General features: G+C 40.4%; 1 protein-coding gene across 2 annotated transcripts in view; it reads right to left on the reverse strand.

Moving 5' to 3' along the window:
• grik4 (glutamate receptor, ionotropic, kainate 4) overlaps positions 1–22,792 on the reverse strand; it is a 511,925-nt gene that overhangs the window by 195,228 nt on the left and 293,905 nt on the right. For both annotated transcript variants that reach the window (XM_079824290.1, XM_079824289.1), the window contains exon 4: positions 4,219–4,383. In XM_079824290.1, the coding sequence (XP_079680416.1) occupies positions 4,219–4,383 (165 nt within the window). The remainder of the gene's footprint in view (positions 1–4,218; positions 4,384–22,792) is intronic.

The raw sequence follows: 22,792 nt of genomic DNA on the forward strand, positions 1-22,792 counted from the left end.
AGAGTATAGAATACTCCTGCTACTCACGCTTGGGTCTTTGTTCGGCGGTGGCGTGCCGGTAGCGAAACATGTGAGCTTCCACTCCCGCCACAGAGGCTCGCCCCTAATTGTTCCCGGACGGTTGTTGTGTCACGATGTCGGAACAGGAAGAAAGTGTAGTGCCATTCAAAATGCCATTCTAGCCTTCCTTGCTGCAACAAGTAGCTCAACGTCCTTTACTTTATGTTGTGGTTCTTCGTTCATTTTCAAAAACATGTTCAATGCCAATAAAGAGTGTACTTGTCATTCTGTATAATACCTAGGTAATGTATAGAATGCCTAGGATAAGTATGCAACATAATCACAAAAAACAGACATTTCATACTTTGCCTACAAACTTCAGGCATTCTATATATTCCCTAGGCATTCTATACAATACCTGCTTTTCACACATTGCCAGTAACATATACATATATATATACAATGCTCTTGTTATATATATATATATATATAAAAGGAATTTTCTTTATAAGTTTTGCTCTTTTAGTAAGTACTCAGTGCATGTTTTGGAGGAGAAATGCCCTCGTGAGGACACAATTATTTCACAATTTGCCTCTTCCTGTGAATCATTATAATACCTGCAATCTCTGAATAAAACCCCCACAGTTAAGGGATCATTATTCAAGTTGTGAAGCTAAAGGGCAGCTGGGAAATTTAAAACCAAAGAGCATTGCAAAAATTTTCAAACTAAAGTAAAAGGGCTAAGAAAAAGTAAGAAAAGGCTGCATCACAGTTTCTACCACACTTATATTACGCACCTGAATTCAATAGGTTAAAGAGACAGTTCACCCACAAATTCTGTCATAATTTACTCACCCTCATTATGTTTAAAATCTGAGTATCTTTCTTTCTTTTAATGAAACACAAAATAAGACATTTTGAAGAATGTTGGATTCCATTGACTTTCCACAGAAGAAAGAAAGTTATACAGGTTTGAAATGACATGAGGGTGAGTAATTGATGACAGAATGTAAATTTTTGGGTGAACTATCCCTTTAAACTAGATCATGAATGATTAAATTGTCTCCATGATCTGTTTTTGAAGAGAGATCGTAGTATTGTGCTACACCGCATATTCTAGCAGCGCTCTATCACAACATACGCGACACGTTCATATCACATGTTTAGCAACGCAGGGGTAGGGTGATATTAAACTTTTTATTCACACTCTGTTTTTACATACGCTTTTCTGAGCACGTACACCCGATGCGCACGCACACTAACCCCCGGTTTCACAGACAAGGCTTAAGCTAGTCCTAGACTAAAATGCATGTTTGAGCAGTTTTAATTGAAAGCAACTTGCACTGAGATATCTTAAAATATGTCAGTGTCATTGTTTTGTCTCAAGATGCACACCAGCAATGTTTTTTTTATATGGCACGTTTATAAAAGTTACTTAAATGTCCTAATTGAACTAAGGCCTAATCCTGGCTAAGTCTAAGCCATGTCTGTGAAATCGGGCCTAAAAGCCTTTCACAGCACGTGAGTACTGAACTAAGTTCTCTTTCGCATCTTATTACTCTTAATTACTGTCAAATACACACATGGTTTACATAAACAGTCATTCTTATCTTAAGTGAATGTAAATAGTTTGGATGTTTTGCATGTCAGTATATTATGATATGCATGTGTGCCAGTATATTACATCGGCACATTTGGCCTTAAAGTGACAGCTGTCTGATAAACCTGCTGCTGTCTGTGTCATTAATGTGATTCAAACAACAAAATACAAAGAGAGAATCACTCACTGCTCTTGACTGAATAACTTCTGTAGCTTTAATAAGGATCAGTGTATATTTAATTCATAGAGTGAGGTCTAATTTAATGTTTTATTTGTACATGTATTTAACTACTTGTATTCTCCTGTTAAATACAGCTACTGTAGCTGAAAAAAATAAAATTAAAGCACTGTTTATTTAATTTATACCTTATATTGTATTTGTCATATTATTTGTCATTTGTATCTTTGTTCTTATTTTTAATAACAAAGATAACATAATAAAATTAAATAACGTGAAATAAGATTAGCCTAACTTTGACCTAAATGGTAAGGCTAAATTCTTAAAGGGGTAGTAAACCATGATTTCACTATTCTAACTTTAGCTAGTGTGTAATGTTGCTGTTTAAGCATAAACAACATCTGCAAATTTACAACGTTCAAAGTTTAAAGCAAAGGGAGATATTTGCTTTTAAAGAAATCAATTTCTAAGGACTACAGCAAACGGCCAGTAGGCGACTACACACATCCCTCCAGGGTTGGTGACATCACCAGGCTCAATATTTACATAAACCCCTCCTCCGAGAATATTAAATAAGGGGGGGCGAGGCCTATTTTGTATCGCCGCGGGGAAGCGTTGTTGTGGTATAGTTCGTAGGCTGGAGTGTTGTTGCCGCAATGCCGATGAAACGCTGTTATTTTCATCCGGATTGCAGGTCCACTTTTTTCAGCCTTCCTAGGGACGGGGTTGTGTTGCAGTGCGTTTAACATACAACATGTTTTATACATGTGTGTATGAGACAGAGGGGAACAGGTCGCATTTGCAGCAGATATATGCTGACCATCATAAATCAAAGCACGAGACAGACAAGGGTCGGAGGAGAAGACCGGAAAATGTGACATAATGGACAATATTCGTCTGCATTTGCAATACACGAGCCGCGGTTCAGAAAAACACTGCCAGTGTGAATGCACAACGGGCGCATGCGGCTCCCGCTGCACATTTCACGGAGGAAAGCTTCCACAATCTTCGTGAGTTCAATGAAGGATTCACACAACGGCTTGTCCTGATTTTAAAACAGAAGCTGTTTACGGGCCACAACCTGTAAGTATTTTTCGTTTTAAGTTATTTTTCGTCTATGTGTTTTCCTGTAATAGTTTGTATTGTTAATTGTACGTTGTAGCAAGGAAGTACACAGATGACAACACTGTTTGGCTCTGTAAACCAGTTTGTTAAATGCTCATTCATACTTAACGTTATCCGACAAACACCTAATGTTACAAACTTTTTTTTAAATCTCAACAGCAAACTTGGCTTAAGTGTAAATGATTCTTTGATTAGAGCTTTTATGTATTGTTTATCTACATGCTTGTTTATCTACAGGCATGCTAAACATGGTTCTGTGTTTGATTTGGCTACTAGTAAAGGCAATGTTTAGTGTTCGTTTTGGGTTAATATTTTTTGCGACAGATATTTGGCTATAATCGTTCTAAAAATACAAAAGTAACAGTGCCATTCAGTAGGGATCACTATAGATCCGCAGTCTTTACTCTTGAGGACTGAACAGGTTCTGCTCGATCATCTTCACTAAAATTGTCTGGGTCTGATTCAGGCTCAAATTGGTATGGTTTTATTGACGCCATTGTTTCTAATACTACCCAAAGCACAGTCTACCAGACAAACTACCTTTCAGACAAACGTGCACTAGGCGGTTAGCGAATCACAACACACTGGGCCAGCTAACAAATCTGAGCCCATTGCGTATTTTTGAGGTACTGGCTTCATACAACCCGGAAACTATCAGACCGTTTTTACAAGGAGGGACAGAGCAGCGTAGAATAAAGGTAAAATATATGAAAAATAATGCAATTTTTAAAAAACGAAGCATGAACACATGTTACAGTGCACCCCACAAACACAATCAAGCCTTCGAAAGAATGTGTTTTACCACCCCTTTAAAATAGGGAAATTAGTTTGGCTGTATTGGTCAGTGACTTGCAAAACAGTCTTAAAATCCAACATGAAAAAGACTTAAAAATAAGATTGTGGATGGTGATCCTGCCTGAAGAAAATCGTTCATGATATTTTTGCCATATCGCTCACCCCTATTTCCCACTATTCATACTTTCTCGTGGGTTAGTAATTAATTCTGGGCCAAAAGGTTGTGAGATGTTCTAATTTGCATATTTATGAGGTTAACAGCATTGATCAGACCAATACAACATGCAACTTGTTTTATAACTGCTTGTTCACTGTAGAAATGCATTCTTTTAAATGTAAATGTAATATATTGTTTAACTGAATATATACTGTAATATAAATATATATTATACATTAAAATATATTATATATAATATAATACATTTCTTTAGGTGTAATTTATGAATATTATACTGAATTACACTGAATGTAAAACTACTGAGCGCACCTCTGAAATGATATAATATAGATGAATACTCACTAGTTTCTCCTGTCTCGTATTCACTGTCTCGGAGCAGCTCAAAGATGTCCACCTCCAGTTTGCCTGTAGTGGAGCGGTTGCTGGAACGGTTGATGCTTTCTTTCGCCAGAGTGATGGCCAATCGCTCTCCGCGGCTACACTCCATTGGGTCATCAAGAATGGCAGCTGGGACATAGTTCAAGGAGACAGAGAGAGACCCAGAAAGTAAGAAAAACAGACATTCTGACAAATAAAACTCTGACAAAAGATATTAAGTCCTCAAGAAGCCACACAAATCATTCAACACAATGAGGAATCATGGGAATGTAGGAACAAGAGTGTCTGGGTCGATTTGTGTGCATATTAAAAGCGCATTCTCCGCTTCGCTTACAGTAGACAAGATTAATGCTGTTCTTTGACAGGTTTGTTATGAGATCGACGCAAGTGCTCCATATAGCTGTTTTGCTTGCGTAGCATATAGAATAACTCTATCAAAATGTTGTAAAGTAAATAGACAATATCCTTGCACTATGTTTATAGTCACTGGGGCTATTAGTGTGAGTATGCTCACATCCGTAAAGACATATCATGTTCAATCTGCTTTGAATATGACTAGTCCATGGTGAGTTGACTGAAAGCTTAGCAACAATATATGCCACAGCCAGTATCTGATGCTCAGGGATATTAAAATCTACACTATGTAAAGCAAATACCATTTACATTTTTATCACAGTAATATTTGACGTGAGTAAAGCCTAATTATGTCTGACACTGGTTCAATAACAGAAGTCCTGCTTTTAATAGAAAACTGCAGAAAGAAAGCTTTATGCAAGCCCCTGACATCACATCAACACAACTATAGGTGAGCGTCTGTCACTTTTGATGAGTCATGTCAACCTATTTTCAAACTATCCTTGTGATATTTCTGTTACCTGCCAGGCTGGCATATTGAAATGGGTTATTTTGCCACCATTCTTTAAGCTAACACATAATTAGCTCTCCAGTGATTTTGTGACATGATTGAACTGTGCAAGATTATACAGATTTTTTTTTTCAATGCCAGTTCAAACCCTGACAAGAACAGCATGCTCGAAGAGTTAATGCTCTTGTTAATAAATATTGCAGTGGAAGTAAGCACACACCTCTTTATCTTAGACTGTACAGTCATAAAGAGAAAAAAAAATCATATTTCATAAATTAAACTGCTGTGATTCAGAATGCTTTAATGGTTTAATTCAAACAAGACTGAATCAGCCATAAGGGTCCTCCTATTAAAAAGGGCATTATAAATAACAATCCACTTAAGACTGCCATAAATATCGAGATGTTTGTTTAGAGATGGTAAATGGAGATCCGCGGTATGTTTTAAATGAGATTAAACGTATTCGCTAGCGGCAGAGCAGTGATGGCAGTTAAGATACACACTGCAATTTTAATGTGCTTTTGGGTAAAAAGCAATTAAATTACTATATTCATGGGTCCAATTTAAGCTAATGCGTTCTGCAAGTAGAAAACATAGATTTTTGTCTTTCCCACAAACGTACAGGAGCTATTAAAAAACAAAAACAAAACAGCATTTATCAATTAATGTACTGTCACATTTGAGGCAAAGTCACATTAATTACAGACATTTTCTCATCCGTAATACCTGTCATGGTGAATGTCCGTGGGAAATGCATTACTACAGCATTTATTCATTTACATTAAAATAGTCATCCTCTACAAAAAAGAAAAAGATTGCAAGAAAAGATTGTAATTTCTGTACAGGCTACCCATACAGGAAACTGTCCATCTTCAACACTAAGCTAAATCATCTTCCCACATCCCCTCTTCTCTGTCACAGCCGATAGCAAAAGGCTGTTCCCACAACACAAGTGGAGAAAGCTCAAACTGGGCAATTCTCCCAGCATTTACCCCCAAATCTCACAACAAAGACCGCCAAATGGAAACACTGGCCCTGTGCTGAGCCCTAGGGTTCTGTTCTTGTCCCCAATCCGCGGTCACAAATGTAGATGTCAAAGCAAGAAACTGGAATTGCCAGAGCTAAATGGAATCCTAGCGCAGGGTAAAAATATCAGAGAGGGAGATCTGTCGCAAGGCAATGACATTTTAAAGGCATTGCAGAATGAGTCTCAGAGCAGTGTGGAGGTCCGCTGCAGCCGAGGTTCTATTCAATCTTCCAGTCTTGGCTTAGTTGCTGACCCTTTTAGAGGAATCGATGGTGAGCAGCAGCGCGTGCCGGGGCATGAAACGCATTATGTAATGTACATGGATACCAGGGCTGACAGTTAGGGTATGACCAGCATTGTCCTTGTCTTAGTGCATCTTGATGCTATCCTGAAATGCATGTGCAGCAATGTGTTTGCATTGTTGTGTGTTTTATTCAATTGTGTGTTTACTTTTTATAAATTACTATACAACTTTTTTTTGGAGGTAAATCAATTTTGTACCTTTATTTTAAAGTAAATTAAGCAAGAAAAGAAATGGCAATGTTAAAGATCGGAGAACTGGATGACGCAGGTCGATTCAAACCTGTAGCCCCAAAAAGCACCCCAAGTTCCTAAAAGACAGAAACCTTTGGGTTTTTTTTTTTTTTTTACCTTTATTTGATAGGTAAATGAAGCAAGACATTAAAATGGAGACATTAAAGATTGGACAATTGCATATAGAGCAAGCTGGATTCAAACCTGTCCCCCCAAATGAGTACCACAGCTCTTAAATGTCATTAGCTTTAGGAGTTTTCTGGCCTTTATTTTATAGGTAAATGAAGCGAGACCATTTGATACGATGCAGGTCAGATTAATGTGTACTCTGTATCTTCTCTTGCACTATGTTTCCTCTACCTACCTATTAACCTGTGTAGCTCACAAAACCACTACGTATCCTGCAGGCTATAGAAACACTGAAACAAACCATTAGATGTTACAATACATGGGGGTTTATAGTATGTCCCAAAGGCCCGTTCAACACTACATTGCCAACATAATAAAACCACTAAACTCTTAAAAATCACATTGTGCTGCTGCTCCCATGGGACCGTTGGCTAACAGTAGTCAAAACAGGCCAACCATTGAGGATGGAGGTATTGTGAGGAGAGAGGAACTCATCACTCAAATGGGTCGTCCACTGTACAAGTGCCTATTAAATAAGCATCATCACACACTTAATCAACCAGAGTGACTGAATGCAGATAAAATGGACAATTACATCACCTTTAAGCACACTAACTGGCATTTAAAACACTAGATCCAAATGAGGCTCGAAGAGCATCAAAGCAGGAGTCTTGATTGTGACATTTATACTGCCATTATATGAGACTGATTATCATTGAATAAACTGTCAACAGTAATGACGTTAAAGCACACTCATTAACTTTTACCAAACATAAAATAGCTTGATGCTGTACACGCTGTGGCTATAGGAGTTATTGCTAGTATATCTTGTCAGAATCCTGGATTTTAAGTGCATGGTTTTTCAATTAGTGTTTGTGCAGAAGACTTCAAAGTATTTATTTTAAAAACCAAATTTCACTGTTTTTTGCCCAGGCACAAAATGACCAGCTAACATAATTTCACTAATCATATCATCAGTAGTGGTCAAAAGATAGAGATTTTTTGATGGCCGATGCCAATATCTTAGAGAGCAGGGTGGCCAATATATATAATTTATATTTATTTTACTTATTTAATAAATTAGAAATAAATAATTTGAAAATTGATTTTTTTTTAAATGGGTAAAATAAACAAACATACTTTAGATGGCAACTTCTTGATTTGAAAAAAAAACAACAACAAACAAAACTGATCTAGCACGTCCAGTGACAGCTGAACACTCCTCTCCGCATTTAGTTGTATTTGTAAATGAGAATAAAGTATAGAGTTTGGCTTTCTATTACTAATAACATAAAAGCAAACAATATAATATGTTTTTCGTATATTGTTTACTTTCTTTGTTTAACAGTTCTATTCTCAGGCACTGGCTTTCTCAACACCGTCAAAATAAAAGTTTGCCACACTGTCAAAATAGCGGTGTTTTTCCCCCTGAAAGAAGCTATACATTGAGGAACAAATCGGTTGAGTAAATGATTCAATGATTCGGTCATTTGTTTCAGACAAGAATGAATCAGTGTTTCAGAATTAATCTATTGAATTAATAATTCAACAATGTCTGATGAAGAGCCGGGGCTCGAAACGGCACCTATGGTGGGAACATGAAATAAATATTTTTCTATTTTTGGAGCTGTGGTGTGCCAACTTTTCCTTCCTTTTAAATTTTTTTTTTTGTGGTTGAGCACCCTCATTGAGTTTTTTTTTGCCTGTCAGATGTGCGCACTTTATTGAATCTGTTTATGAATAGGCCATTGAATTATTGGTTCACCCAATGTATTCGCTCAAAACACGGATTTATTCAGAGACGAAACACCGCCGCGTGTTGCTTGAAGATGCACAACAGTTCTACCAGAAAGACTTGGGAGGCCAGATGAAGTACAATGAAGAAACACATTTATTAACAGACCAGCAAGTATTATATTTAGAGTTTCTTTGCGTCTGTAGCTCCCATCTCGGGGGTAACGGACTCCGTATTTCCTGCCTGGAGGTAAAGGCAGGGACCATCCTGGTGGTGGTCGGGAGGATGGAGGTAAATGTTGGCGTCAGCATCTGTGAACTCAAACATGTGTGAGCGACCATCTTTTATACTCTGAGAATTAGGACATGATTGGTTAGGTCTGAATGTAATAAGTGACGTAACATTGAATCTTCCTGGCAGAACTTTACGCTAGAGCTTTCATTTCTGCTCTGGCTTTACACGTAATATTTTTTCGTTGGCAAAATGTACTTACAATATTGTGTCTAAAATATAACACAATATTTATTGAATGCTTGAATATTTATTGAACTGTTGTATAAAGCCAATATCTCATTTGCACTCGGCTATTCGGGGGAAAAACAGCACTCGTGTGATATTGCTTAACTAGGCCTATCATATGATATAAATATGAGACAAAAACTCTTACAGTGGCATTTTTTCCCCAATATCTTGAATTTTAGGGGCTTTAGGGAATTCTAACTGCATTCTATAGGTAACATATTGTAGTTGGTTGTTGCTATGCATCATGTTCAATGTGTTGAATGCATAAATCACTTTATTCGCATTATTTTCCCTTAACTAATTCATTCAATTAACACGTTAAATCGACAGACCTAATATCTACATATCAGATATGATCTAATCAGATCTGCTCTTCACTTCATCCCTCCAAGAGTGAAAGGATCTAACTATAGCAAAAGTAAAGACCGGGGAGATAAGGCACTTCAGATGTCAACATCACGGTTTTACAGAGGGATCTGCACTGTCAAATGATGAATAGTGAGTCTTAAAATGCTTTCGAAGGTTGTTTGACTTTATTATTGGCTGGCCTTTTACCCTTGTTGTCACTGATGAGAATAGACTAGATATTAGTATTCCACCTCTCCGTTCCTTTATATGAAGGATCAGCAGGATATTTTTAAATCTGATTTAAATTCAGTTTGCTATCAGGCTGGGACAAAAGTGATTTCAAGGTTATCAATAATGTTTAATGGTCCGCATTCCTCTCCATCTGGAAAGGCCTGATTGTTTGTATAAAAATAGGCTGGTGAAGGTCTCATTCACATGTGATTCTGTATGGATCTTTTCTGCACTGAGGCTTTTTAAATGGATATATCATCTATCTTTGAATGGGAATGATCTGTCTCGTAAATCAACTTTTAATTACGGATTCTAATTAAATTTTTATTTTCACCACAGCAAGTCTCGTCTAATTCCAGCAATGACGCTAATTAGTGGAGCTCCTGGACAAGCCGTTGACGACAGAATCCATCGCTGAAGGGCGTAAGGTCCCAGTAAATCAAAACACTGATTGCTTTATAGACATCACAGTCACTTATCTTTTTATGTCTGTGGAAAAAAAGTCATTTTTACACCTTTTAAGAGGTCTTTGTGTTGTCAAATTGGCAAGGAAATGAGAGAAATTGAGCAAATGAGTAACGCCTGATTGTGCATTGAAATTTATTGTTTTAAAAGCCTCTGCACACAAAGCCTTTGAAAGAAATAACACTACATGATCTAGAGCGACAAGTGGCCAATGAACTACTCGCACTACTTAGGTTTTAACTTGGAATCTACCTCACAAAAGTGTAGGAGTGCCTTTCATAAAACATGAATGAGTTAATGTCGGGATTCTGTATACAATACAGATACAATAAAACGAAATATGTTATAAAACACCACTCTGCCTCTTTTCATTTTCATTTAAAAAAAAACTGAAACATTAATAGCCACACAAAATGTGGTTCAGGCAATGCGTGGGCTATATTGATTTCTTTCACTGCACGTATATTTATAACAAAATAAAACATTAAACACAATCATTCCTCTTTTCATTTACATTATTAAAAAATACCTTATTATGTGGTTCAGGCAATAAGTGCGCATATATATATTCATCTTCACTGTATTAAAATTAAATATGACAAAACACAACCCTCTTTTTGTTAAATGTCAGTTTAAATGATCAAGAATAGCCATTATAAAAGTATAAGTAAAAGAAATAAAGCAAACAATTCAGTCAAACAAAGTCAGCACTTGTAGGCTACAATGGTAAAGTAAAATAGCCAAAATATAATATAATAAATATAATAGTCCCTCAGCCAAAACTATTTGCCAGGGAACAAATTATAGATTCATGACACCAAAGATAGCCCGTTAGATATACACAAGATGAATTATATCTCGTGTTTAACCACTACAGAGACATCAGAGCCAGCGGCAGACGTCAGAAGGACTAGCCGAGGAAAGGTTGCTCTCGGCGGGGTTAACAAGCGCTGAGTGCCCGCTGATTGACTTGATCTCACAACTCTGAAAACGGCAGATCAAATTTTCAAATAGGTGCTCTCTTTATAAATAAACCACAGATTTGAGCTTTAAACAACTACATTCTCGACTGCAAAAGTCTTAAAACTACATTTCATGACACAAGAACAGTAGTAATTTGAAATTACGCGGGTTTTCTCATCCGCTTTTGACACTTGTTGGTCGGTGCGAGATGCACTCAGGGATACCTGTCTATCTCAAGTCCACACAAGTCACCTGTCACCTTCTCCTTGACAAAAGGGGCGGATCAAGGATACATCCAGGGATTTGAACTGAACTTGGCTAGATGTGAACTTTGAAATGGAACTGTACTTGTGCAGCGACTGATGATGTTTCACAAGTCCAAGAGAACACATGTACAGACAAGAATGCATATTGAGAAACGGCCTATTTAACCAGGTGCTTTGTCTTGCCCTGGATGGATTATTGTTTGTACGTATGTGTGCCTTCCATGTGGTTGCTGATCAAGGTTTTGAGCTTATACTTCATGCCATGTGTTTCACGGTCAAGTTATAGAATATGTCTTATGATTGGAATTATTAAACACCTTTTTATCTGCATATAGATCCATACTATCGTTTGACTTTTTGAGGCCACGTTACAGTTAAAACGGTTAACATGTACAATGTGTACAATTATTCACATGATTAAATCAATTGAAAGTTCACATGTTCGCATTTTTAATTAAAACAGGCATTAAAACTGCCATGTAAATGTCATGAATGGTAAGGTAATCGTTGAAAAAAATCAGAGAAGCTAATGCATGTTAATTTCATTAGCATAACATGTATCCTAAATACACACAATTATATATTTTCACAGTTTAAAGCATAATTTGACACTTACAGCTTGATAGGATATTACTCAATTAACTCACATTCTGTGATATTTAATTAGATTTTTTCTAATATTTTATTCACACATATTTCCATTTTTAAAAGGGAACTCTCGCTGCATCAGAAAGACGCTACAGGGGAACACCTTCAGCGTGAAAGGTGTCTGAGCTACTATCGAATCACGGCAATCCTATTGATCGGCGACATCCTATGATGTCATCAAGGTGCGACCAGGAAGTATATAAGGGCGCCTTGCAAACATGACACCGCTTTTTCGTCTTCAGGGACTGTTCTGTCTGAAATGCTTCGAGTTAAGGTAATCCAAATTCATTATTGTATACACACGAGCCGTGTGTTTTCTGTAGAGCCCGACCGAAATATCGGCGGGCCGATATTAGGCATTTTCCAAACTATCAGTATAGGCATTTATGATGGCCGGTAAATTAATATTTAAAAAAATAATAAAAACGGACGAAACACCGCTCAACCACATTATGAGTTTTGGCGTTTCATAGTTTGTCCACCAGATGGCACTCTACAACGTGCCATACAGCAACACCAGCTGATCCAGCTGAGTCATGACATGCTGCCGCCACGAACAATAGAGCTGTGCATGTAAGTTGGCAACGAGACATACATTGCTTGAATAACATTGAAAAGAACATCCCAATCAGTCCTTTTACCTCAAATAAGCATGACAAAATTGGTGACTGCCAAGTCCAGTTTTGCTGTTACATGTAAGCCAAGAGTGAAACAGAATTAGCTTACGTTAGGTTGTTACAGTATAGTTGACTGACTGTCAGTTTAACTCGGACAAAGTGACTGAATAAGATGTATTTCTTTAATAGCGTGACAGTTTGACAGCATGAGACGTATCATCTCTCCCCTGCCCGTTATTTTGAAAAAGTATACAATATTTTGCAGTCCATTTCTAAATTATGACTTATCATAGACGCTAACCACAAAGCTAGCTAATGCCATGGCTATCAGTGGAAGACCGCTAACATTAATGCGCCTTGGAAATCACAACAAACTTATTCTGCCTAAATAAAGTAATGATTACTGTATTTATAACTAGTATATTTGTAGTTCCAGTCCCTGCATTGTAAATCGTAAGTTAGGATTGTGAAGAGTGAACGAAAGCGCGTTGCTGACTTCGTTCAGACGCAGCATTATCATAATGGATTTACTGCATCATCAGTAGTAGATTTTAGAAGGCAGGCAACAAATAATGATTGAAAATGGTTTGTTGTAGCTTGATGGATAGAATTAAAAGAGTGCATGTAAAGGGATAAGCAAGTTGACATTGTAATTATAAGGTAGCTCATATTTATACTGTATATTGTTTATATTTTGCTGTTGTTGTTATTTATCAGAAATTAACTGAATATTTTTTTCCAGTCTTGCTCAGTTATATTTATGAAGCTTACCACGTCTATTAATACCATAGACCGTAAAAAAATATGGACGACGCGACTTCATTGACTTCCGTTGACCATAGTTGAAGCTTTCATAGGCCCGCTCACGGAGCTGACATCTTGGGACCGAGTCTGCGCAGTAGCGATCTCGGGACCGGAGTTGCGCAGTAGAGAACAGGAAGTTGAGGCGCGATTATCAAGAGCCCGCCCACACTCTCGCAGATGCAGAATAATTCATTGTGTTGGTGTGAAATAAACAGTTATGGAAATGTAGAAATTAAAGCTAAAGCTCCAATCTCCTCCCAAAAATCCCGAAAAAAGTCCGTTAGTGCCTCAGTGACAACTTCACTCAGAGAAGCCGTCAATCTCAGCTGTCAATCATGACGTCACACCCCCCATTTTTATAGCATCAAATAACTCACTAAAACTAAACTTATTTAAAAAACGAACACTTGAAATGAAATTATCGTAATAAAAACTGCCTAAAATGACAGAAACCATCTTTAGGAAACAATTATTTGAAGTGTAATTTAATTGTTTAGTGTGTCTCGCTCTCTATTCAAATACATGGAGAGGCGGGGTTTAGGAGCTATACTGGGACCGGCCACCGGGGGGCGATCGAGGCGCGGAAGCTTCAATTTCTGACAGGAGTACTACAGGCTTGATTAATACTGGTAACTTTGATTTTTTTGTTCTGTTTTTGTTATTGTGTTTTCGTCCAAACGACTTTAAGTTTTATATCTTAAGTTTGTATTTTTATACATTTTATTTATCAGAACTTTAATATATTTTTATGTTCATCTGTTCTGTTGTGACAATAAAACAAACAAGTTTATTTTTAAACTGCATTATCATATTATTTTAGAGAGGCTGAGGGATCATGAATAACTACAAATAACTATTTTATTTTTTTTTTTATTTTTTTTAATACATATCGGCTGATATATCGGAATATCGGATTTTTAAATCACCAAATATTTGTATCGGTATTGGCCTTAAAAATCCTTTATCGGTCAGGCTCTAGTTTTCTGCCTGGGATCAAGAGCATACACATTCAGCTCTTATCGAGTTGTTTGTTTGTTTGTATAATGTGAGCATTTGTCAATCCGAGATCCCTCTACTCTCATCTGGTTCTCTTCCTGAGGGAAGAGGGTTTGGCATCCGAGACTGATGATGCGGTCCCGCTCATGCCGAGGCTGAGCACGGACGCACGTCACGGGTTTCTCGGATAGAGCTCGCTGAAATCGTCACGGGAAGGCATTCTTCCCTCTGACGATCTGGAGGATGACGAGACTTATTTGTAAGTGCTCTAGGGATGGCTGTGAGAAGGGGGGTTAATCTTCTCAGCCATCCAGACTGTGTATGCTGAGCCATTGAATGTTATGAAACGCACTGCAGGTGGGCTGTGGCCGCCATGTTGGCTCGTTAGAGGAGAGATCGCTCGTGTTGGATTAAACGATCGTTTTCTCCCCAGCCATAATCATCGGCTCAGTTGGGCTTTCATTCCTTCCTGATCTTCCTATTTAGATCGAGAGGGCATGGAATAACCTATATTCGGCTCATATCAACTGACATCAGCGGTATGACATCAGTGTATGTCACTGATGGCGGGAGGATAGGAGAATATGGGTATGTGTCGTCGCCTCCGATTAACGGGATGTTTGCAATCCCGTATCTGGGAAGCTGAGAGCTCCAACCCTGCCACCTAAGCGAGGTGTCGCTTTAAAGGGTAACTTCAGTGATTTAGCATTAAGCTTTGCATTTAAACTGGGTCATTTATGCAGTATGAAATTATTTTTGAATTTGGTGCCTTCTAGACTGAGAAAAGACAGAACATTTATTTTTGTCTCATGTGGATTAAAGACAACAACTCCCAGAATGCACTTGCTTCGCTGCCCTACGAGGCCACTCCGTACACCGTCGTTTTGATCTTCATAGTAATAAAATAATTTCAACACTACAATTAAAAACTGAACGTGTCTTTCCAATAAAGTGTGAGTGAGCCGAACGAAAGTCACGTCACAGACGCAACAGTGTCAGATTTCCTCAGCAGTGTCAGATTTGCTTCATCATGAAGAGCTGAGATAACGTTAAGCGCCAGTCTGGCACGTTTTCAGATCGCATATGGAAGCTAAACTATCACAGGAATTCATTGAAAAGTTGAAACACTCACTTTACTCTGCACCGCGCTGCGTTATGATGATTGTCCGTGCGGCTGTCTGTGTCTTACATTCTGTGCGTGAGATCTCTCCCCTATGGGCGGGTCGATAACATGCGGAACAGCTCCATCTAGTGGCTGTAGTTTTCGCCTCTGGCCAAAAAATTCTCAGATGGCGCAAAATGACGATATTTGTGTCATCTGAGGAATTTTTTCAGAAATAAAATGCATAATTCTCTCGTCTCAGGGGGATATGAGGGGGGAAAGTCCCATAATTTGAATATACTACCGGGTTTCTACTGATACAAAGCCTAATGCTAAATCACTGAAGTTACCCTTTAATGGCAGGGCATACACGGCGCCAGGTCAGCCCGGTGCTACTTTTTTACACCATGGCAGTGTTTCAGGCGCTTCGGGCAGGTTTGCTGAGGGATTTCGATCAGGGGATGTTTCCCTGATGCGGTGGTTGCGCAACAAGCGGAGACTGGGCCCAGCATCGCGGAGGCGCATTTGGCAGCGTCTGAGGACCTGCATACCACTGAGATCCGGGTCCCAGGCAGGCGGGAGGCGTCACGGTCCGAGGACCGGAGACAGGGCCCGAGGGCCAGCATTGCCTCTCGTGCGCCCCCTTGGTCGAGGGTGGGGCACAGAGAGGCGGATTCCCGGGAGAAGTAGGAGCTGCGTATCACAAAACGCAGTCAGCGTTGATGATGGGTCTTCTCCCTAAGGGTGAGCTAAGAATTACATTGACCCTCACTGCTCTTCTTCATCATCTCCCCAGGCGCTTCTGACATCCGGCCGGGGTGGGCCCGCGATGATGTGCTAGGGCCCGCCTGGCTGGTCTGTGAGTGCGCCTCCCTCAGGCCCATGGTAGTAGTGCACCTAAGCATTCATGTGTGAATAAAGCTTGTGGGTGGATATCATGGCGCGCCGCAGGCGAGCCGGTAAGTCCCCTATTCAAGGGAAAATATTAATATATTTTGTGACTTATGCTCCCTGTAGAGGGCTTCGCAGATCACTGTGGATCGTTGGAATATTTCTAGGGCCTGTAGTTCCACTGTTAGGATGGCTAGAACGGTTAAAACATTATACACCAGTTGCTTGGGCTCCATGGTGAGCTAGTGTTGCTAGTAGAGAGCCAGCAAAGGAAAAAAAAGAACAAAAGGTCGCTCATTCCTGTGGGTATGTAGCTTATTGTTAGGCGTATATTTCTCCTAGTTTTAAGCTGGTAACTGGTAGTCGCCTCGGGGTAAGGCGGTTTGTATCTTCTCTCAGTATAAGTTTTTTGAGAATGCAGGATCAGACTACGCTAAAACCACAGTTAGATCTAGAGCCAGATCTAGTATACGACTGGCACTTCTACCCGATTTCCTTTTTTGTCTGGTGCAATAGAAGTGGCCCTATTGGGCCTCGGGTATAGATCTAGATTGGCCTAGGCTTTCTAGGGATTACGGAGGTGCCCGCTAAAAAGCGCTGGCACTCCGGGTAGCTATTCAATAAGTGAATGTAGTTTTTTTATTATCTCTAATGTTAGCCTCCTCTTATGTTAGCCTCCTCTTATGTAGAGTCGTCCGGCCAAGGCCCGCCCCCTTCTCTGCGTTCTGGGGCTTTCACTAGTAATGCAGGTTGGTGCTGTGCAGAATTGATAGCAACTTAGCCAGTGCTCGTGGGGCAGGGTTAAGGCCAACTTTCGTACGAATACGAAGAGATTATATGCGTAGCTCAACCCTGCCCTCCAGAGCTAGTTTCTTAGAAAAGCCGCCAGTTTTTTGGCAGGCTCTGGCCCTGTTTATATGCCCTGGCCAGGGGGCAGTGCTCCTCTGATAAGGCAGGGTAGATTTGAGTACCCCACTCCTAGCTCTGTATCATTCTGCCTCACCCATGGCTCGGGTTGAGCAGCACTTCGCAACCATTGTTATGTAGGTTTGGTAGTGAGCTCCCTTGTAGCCAGAGCATTGCCATGGCTGACGCCCTCGCATGGTATGGTAGGCCGCTATTAAAGCTAGGACTTCCATGAGGTGGGTGGCGTATGTGGTACTCCTCCCCGCTTAGAGGGCGTTTGGTTTGCCGAGTACCCTGCTATGGACAATGTGATTAGGTTCCAGTGCTTGTAGGCGCTGCCATTAAGACTGCGCCATCATACAGTTGGCTCCAGAAAAAAGGAGGCCTCTGGGATGGGTCACCCCAGGCAGATTGAAGGCCAGCTGGCTGTGAGTAGCCAGCTTGGGCGGTCTTGGCAGTAGACTCCAGGTCAGGTAGTAGGCCTCAGCAGGCCTCTCTGCGAGTGAGTCCCGACGTTTGGGGAGGTTAGCAATTTATTAGCTGCAACCTGGATAGGCAGTCAGCCTTAGTAGGCCTCTTGCAAATTCGGCCCCTCGTGTATTGCGGTATGTATTGCTCCCCAACGATGTCGGCTTCAAGTAGCAGAAAATTTCCCAACTAATAACCCTAGTTAGCAGTTGGATGTTACTTTTGTCAGCCAGCAGAGAAGCTACTGTCAGCCCAAGGTTATAGCAGCCAGTTTTTCATACCTGCCACCAGGAAGCCGTCCCTGCAGGCCTGCTATAGGGTAGTTGGCCCCATCAGGCCTCCCTGGGAACTGCTAAGCTGTTGCTGGGTGGTAGGCCTAGGCACTAGGCCTCCCTGAAGACTGGTCGTAAGGTAGTAGGCCTCGCCGGGCCTCCCTGAAGGTCCGCTATCAGGCAGTAGGACTTTCTAGGCCTATCCAACACTTGTCATGAGGTAGTAGGCCTCACCAGGCCTCCCCCGAGGGCATGATCCTGGGCTTCAGTCACTTGAGAAACAGTTGGCACGAGTCGCTATCAGGTAGCAGACCGCAACCGTTCCTGAGTTAGGATACTCGGGTAGCTAGCATAGCTTGCTATCAGGTAGTAGGCCTCTCCAGGCCTCCCTAAAGGCTTGCTATCAGGTAGTAGGCCTCACTAGGCCTCCCTGAGGGTGAGTTCCCGAGTCAGGACGCTTGGCTAGCTGGCGTAGCTCGACTATCAGGTAGTAGGCCTTCACTAGGCCTCTCTGAGAAAACGAGTTTCCGTTTTCCAGCAACTTTGACAGTAGGCTTTGGCTGCTACCAGGTAGTAGGCCTCACCAGGCCTCCCGTTAGGCGAGTTTCTGAGTTTGGATTCTCGGGCATTTGGCATATACTGCTATCATATAATGGGCCTCACTAGGCCTCCCTAAGGGGTTTTGTTCTCAGTTCGGGAACTGTTAACTGGCCTAACGCTGACAGCTAGTGGGGACCTGCTATCAGTGATCTGGCCCTTAGCCGGCAGCATCTGAGTATGGTCTTACCCTAGTGCGACTGATGTCACTTCTGCTACTTGGTCCCCAAGTGAGGGAATTTAGCCTACAACCTGGCTTACCTACCTGGCAGCCCCTTTTAGGCTCCCCTCTCTTTGAGGGTCGTCTGTGAGCCCGAAGCTGCCTGAGCCTGATCAGATGGTCGTAGGCCCCTAGTGAGGCCTCCCAATTAGATCAGCTTGTAGGCAAGTCTGGCCTCCCGAGTGTTTCTATTTGATAATAGCTCAGATCCTAGGATTGAGCAGATTAACTCCCCTCGCTAGCAAGGGTGGAAAGCGCTATGCTGATCTCCAGGATGCCCGTCTCTGAGATCCGGTCTGAGGAGGACACTGCCAGTTTGCAGTACCTGGATGCCTCTCCAGGAGGCAAGTTTCCAGAGGCTCTGTTCTCAAACAGACAAGGATGGCCCGGCCGAAGTGTCCCACGGAAGCGGCACCAAGCCAGGCCTCCCTGGTGCATTAGTGGCTGGCTGGGGCACCCTAGGGCCCTCTAGCCACATTCCCTTAAAGGAGCCCCTTCTGTTGAATTGGTTGGATCCAGGCCTTTGAGCGGCCTGGGTAGGACTTCTTTTGTTCGAAGCTTCCAACTCAGGTTTATAGCTTGGGCTATGACCGTAGGGAATGCTGTCACTGACAGCCTTGTGTGACCAGAAGGGGAGTGGTTCAGGCATTTCACTGGAATTTGCTTGTCCTGACAGTTGTCACGGCATGCACTCCCCTCGGCATGGCGGTGTGGGTATACCGTTCCCCGTAGCGTCTTTCTGACGCAGCGCAAGTTCCTTTTCGAAAGGGAATGTCTCGGTTACATATGTAACCATGGTTCCTTGAGAACAGGGAACGAGACGCTGTGTCTCATTGCAATGCCTTGGGGCCTGCCTGCCAAACCGTCCCTTCAGACGAAAAGCGGTGTCATGTTTACAAGGCACCCTTATATACTTCCTGGTCGCACCTTGATGACATCATAGGCTGTCGCCGGTCAATAGGATTGCCGTGATTCGATAGTAGCTCAGACACCTGTCACGCTGGAGGCGTTCCCCTGTAGCGTCTTTCTGACGCAGCATCTCGTTCCCTGTTCTCAGGGAACCATGGTTACATACGTAACCGAGACGTTTTCTTCACATTCATATTTCATCTCAAGAATGCGCACATGACATTCCTGTTATAACCAAGCAAACCAAATAATTTTAACCCAAATGTATAAAAGTGTAGCATCTATTTTAATGTTCACTGGGCTGTCGTGTGCAGTCTGCATTATTTAACATTTGCTGGGCTACAGACTCGCAGTTACAGGAATAAGACTTTACACTGTAACATTTCAGCAGTGAGAGAATCTGCAATTCATGGTTTTATGTGGCTATTACTGTAGAGCATGGCATACTCTAGAGCTCTTTTTTTAGAGGAATGATAAATGAGGGGGAAAAGGGTAAGAAAGTTTCTCTCTTATTGATCACGACCGGTGATCTATGTGTCTGAGTGTGTTTGTGCTTTCATTGGAATCTGCGTTTAGCTGTAATAGTCGTGTGTGTGTGTGTGTGTGTGTGTGTGTGTGTGTGTGTGTGTGTGTGTGAACGTGCGTGTGTGCGTGCGTGCGTGTATTCACTAAGGGAGGCCATTAGTGACAGGGGAATAATGATGGTATTAATGGCACCAATTGCTCATCCTGCCTGCCATTGGAGTGCAGCCCTTGGGATGCGTGTGCAGGGATAATTGTTTACATCTTCAGTTGCCTGTTTTTATCCCTTTTCGCACACTTTATCACTATAGGAGGGAGAGGGAGAGACACACAATGCCCAGGATCTGCCTCTGCTGACACCCTGTGTCTCACCTTTCAACATGTTACAGGAAACAGTGAATACTGTTACTAAAAACAAGTTAATTAAAAGTGTTTTCAAATTAAATGTAAACTGTGGCATGTAGATGTTATTTTTTAAAGTAAAACCAATTAAGTAAACATTGCTTTAAAGTCACCATGAAATCAAAATGGACAACTCTTATTTAATATATATTTTTTGGAATATTGCAGTATTTAGAGTATTATAAATGATTTATCTGTGCACATCATTATTTTTTTTTACAATTCGTGCCCTCGTAATCTTTAATCAAAAAAGCTTCCCTTCCATCATGCAGCGACATCTCTTCTCTTTTCTGATGACGTGTTTACTGGAGTGAGGGCGGGACAACCTGTAGCAAATCACAATTATCCAACGATCCAATTCCTCATGGACAAAATCAAGTCCCACCTTCCATTTTTTTCTTCAAGAAGACGTTTCACATCACTTTATCTAGAGATAGATTAAAGACTATCTGTTTCATGCTGACTCATAACATGCTTCAAGTAATAGTTCAAAGGACAAAGAAAAAAACACCAAAGAAACAAATGATAAACAATGGAAGAAAGATACAAATTACGCAACCAGTGCTTCAGGTTTCTCAGATATTAAACAGCAATATTTAAAAGAAAGTAATTCAATGTTTTAAATGTAATGTTTTAAACTAAATTACTTAAATTGGTGAGGTCTTCACTGCACACTCTTAAATGTCAATTCACACTACATTGACAGGTGCCAACAGATGCCTAGTTGGGTTGTGGAATGTCTGAGAAGAGACGTACTATAATCTGGTAATTCGTGTAGTGTGAATTGACCCTTAGAAAAAAAAGGACGCTTTATAAAACCCTATAGTGTTCTTGACTTTATGCCAAAAAGGTTCAATTATATAAGGAAAAATGTCTTAAAATATTGCATAATACTTTCATGTTTAACAGGTTATTATTTTTGTGATAAAGTAAATTTATGAGCAGTTTAATTCATACAATTTTAATTAATTAAAAATAAATCCATAAAATTATCCCATGATGGAATCCCTAAAAGGCTATTAATATAGGAAGTGCCTGCCAGAACCCATTAAGGTTCTATATAGAAGAAAGAAAGCATGATTATTAGAAATAATTAGAAATAGTACATTAGATTAAGTGCTCTTTGACTTTTTGTTTCATTTTCTTTAGGTCTAACTTGAATTCCTGTTTAGAGGGCTTATTAAAGCTACTTACATTATTATGAACATTATTCATAATAGTGGTCGATCAATATGAGTTTTGACAAAAAGATTTGATTTTTGATTGCCTTCTATAGTAAAAAATATTTGCTTTTTTTTTTTTTTTTAGAAAAGGTTTTAGAACTTGCTCCAACCAAAGTCATTTGAGCCTGACTTCCCAACTCATAAATATGTACTCCCCAGGAGGACTTGATAGTGTAAAAAGTGATAGTGACCATATGATACTGTAAAAGGTTTTCTTTTTGCTTTTGCTGTTGATGTACAGTACCTGTAAATATCCTTTACTAACACAAATCACTTCTCCAACCTCTTTTTATTAATGCACATTAAGTCATTGCTTCTGAGTGCTTGTCCTGTGTACTGTGTTTTTCTGAATAACACGAATTACAATAATTAAAGATTACTCCCTTACTTGGTGATGACATTCCCTCCTGCGATGAAGTGTCCAAAACATGTCAGGCGATAACAGCATGCCTAGACTAACGATGAAGTCTTGCGCTCTTTCTCAATTTCTGCTCCCTGTGCTTATCTTGCCAACAGTAAACCGAAGGCTAAGCATACAAATCCCTGTTACATTGCACGGAAAGTGCACTCCATATAGAGCATTATCAAAGCTAAGCACCAAGTCGCCAAGTTTTTTCTTCACATGGAGAGTGTGATGGAGAATTGCAGTTGACTAAATTCAATTGGTTGCACATCCACTAAAGACCAGGTTGCAATAATAGCCTCTCTGGAGTCTACATCTGACCTAGGGATTTGTTATTCTGCCTGCCACTGCGCACAGTGGCACCATAACATCACCAAAAACAAGCTCCCACATACTACATCATTACCATGAAGACATTTACAAGCGTTTAATGCAGAATCACACCTACCCCCACACTCTGACGGCTCCAGAGA

The sequence above is a fragment of the Gobio gobio genome (assembly GCF_949357685.1).
Source record: "Gobio gobio genome assembly, chromosome: 8".
In the NCBI taxonomy this organism is placed as follows: domain Eukaryota; kingdom Metazoa; phylum Chordata; class Actinopteri; order Cypriniformes; family Gobionidae; genus Gobio; species Gobio gobio.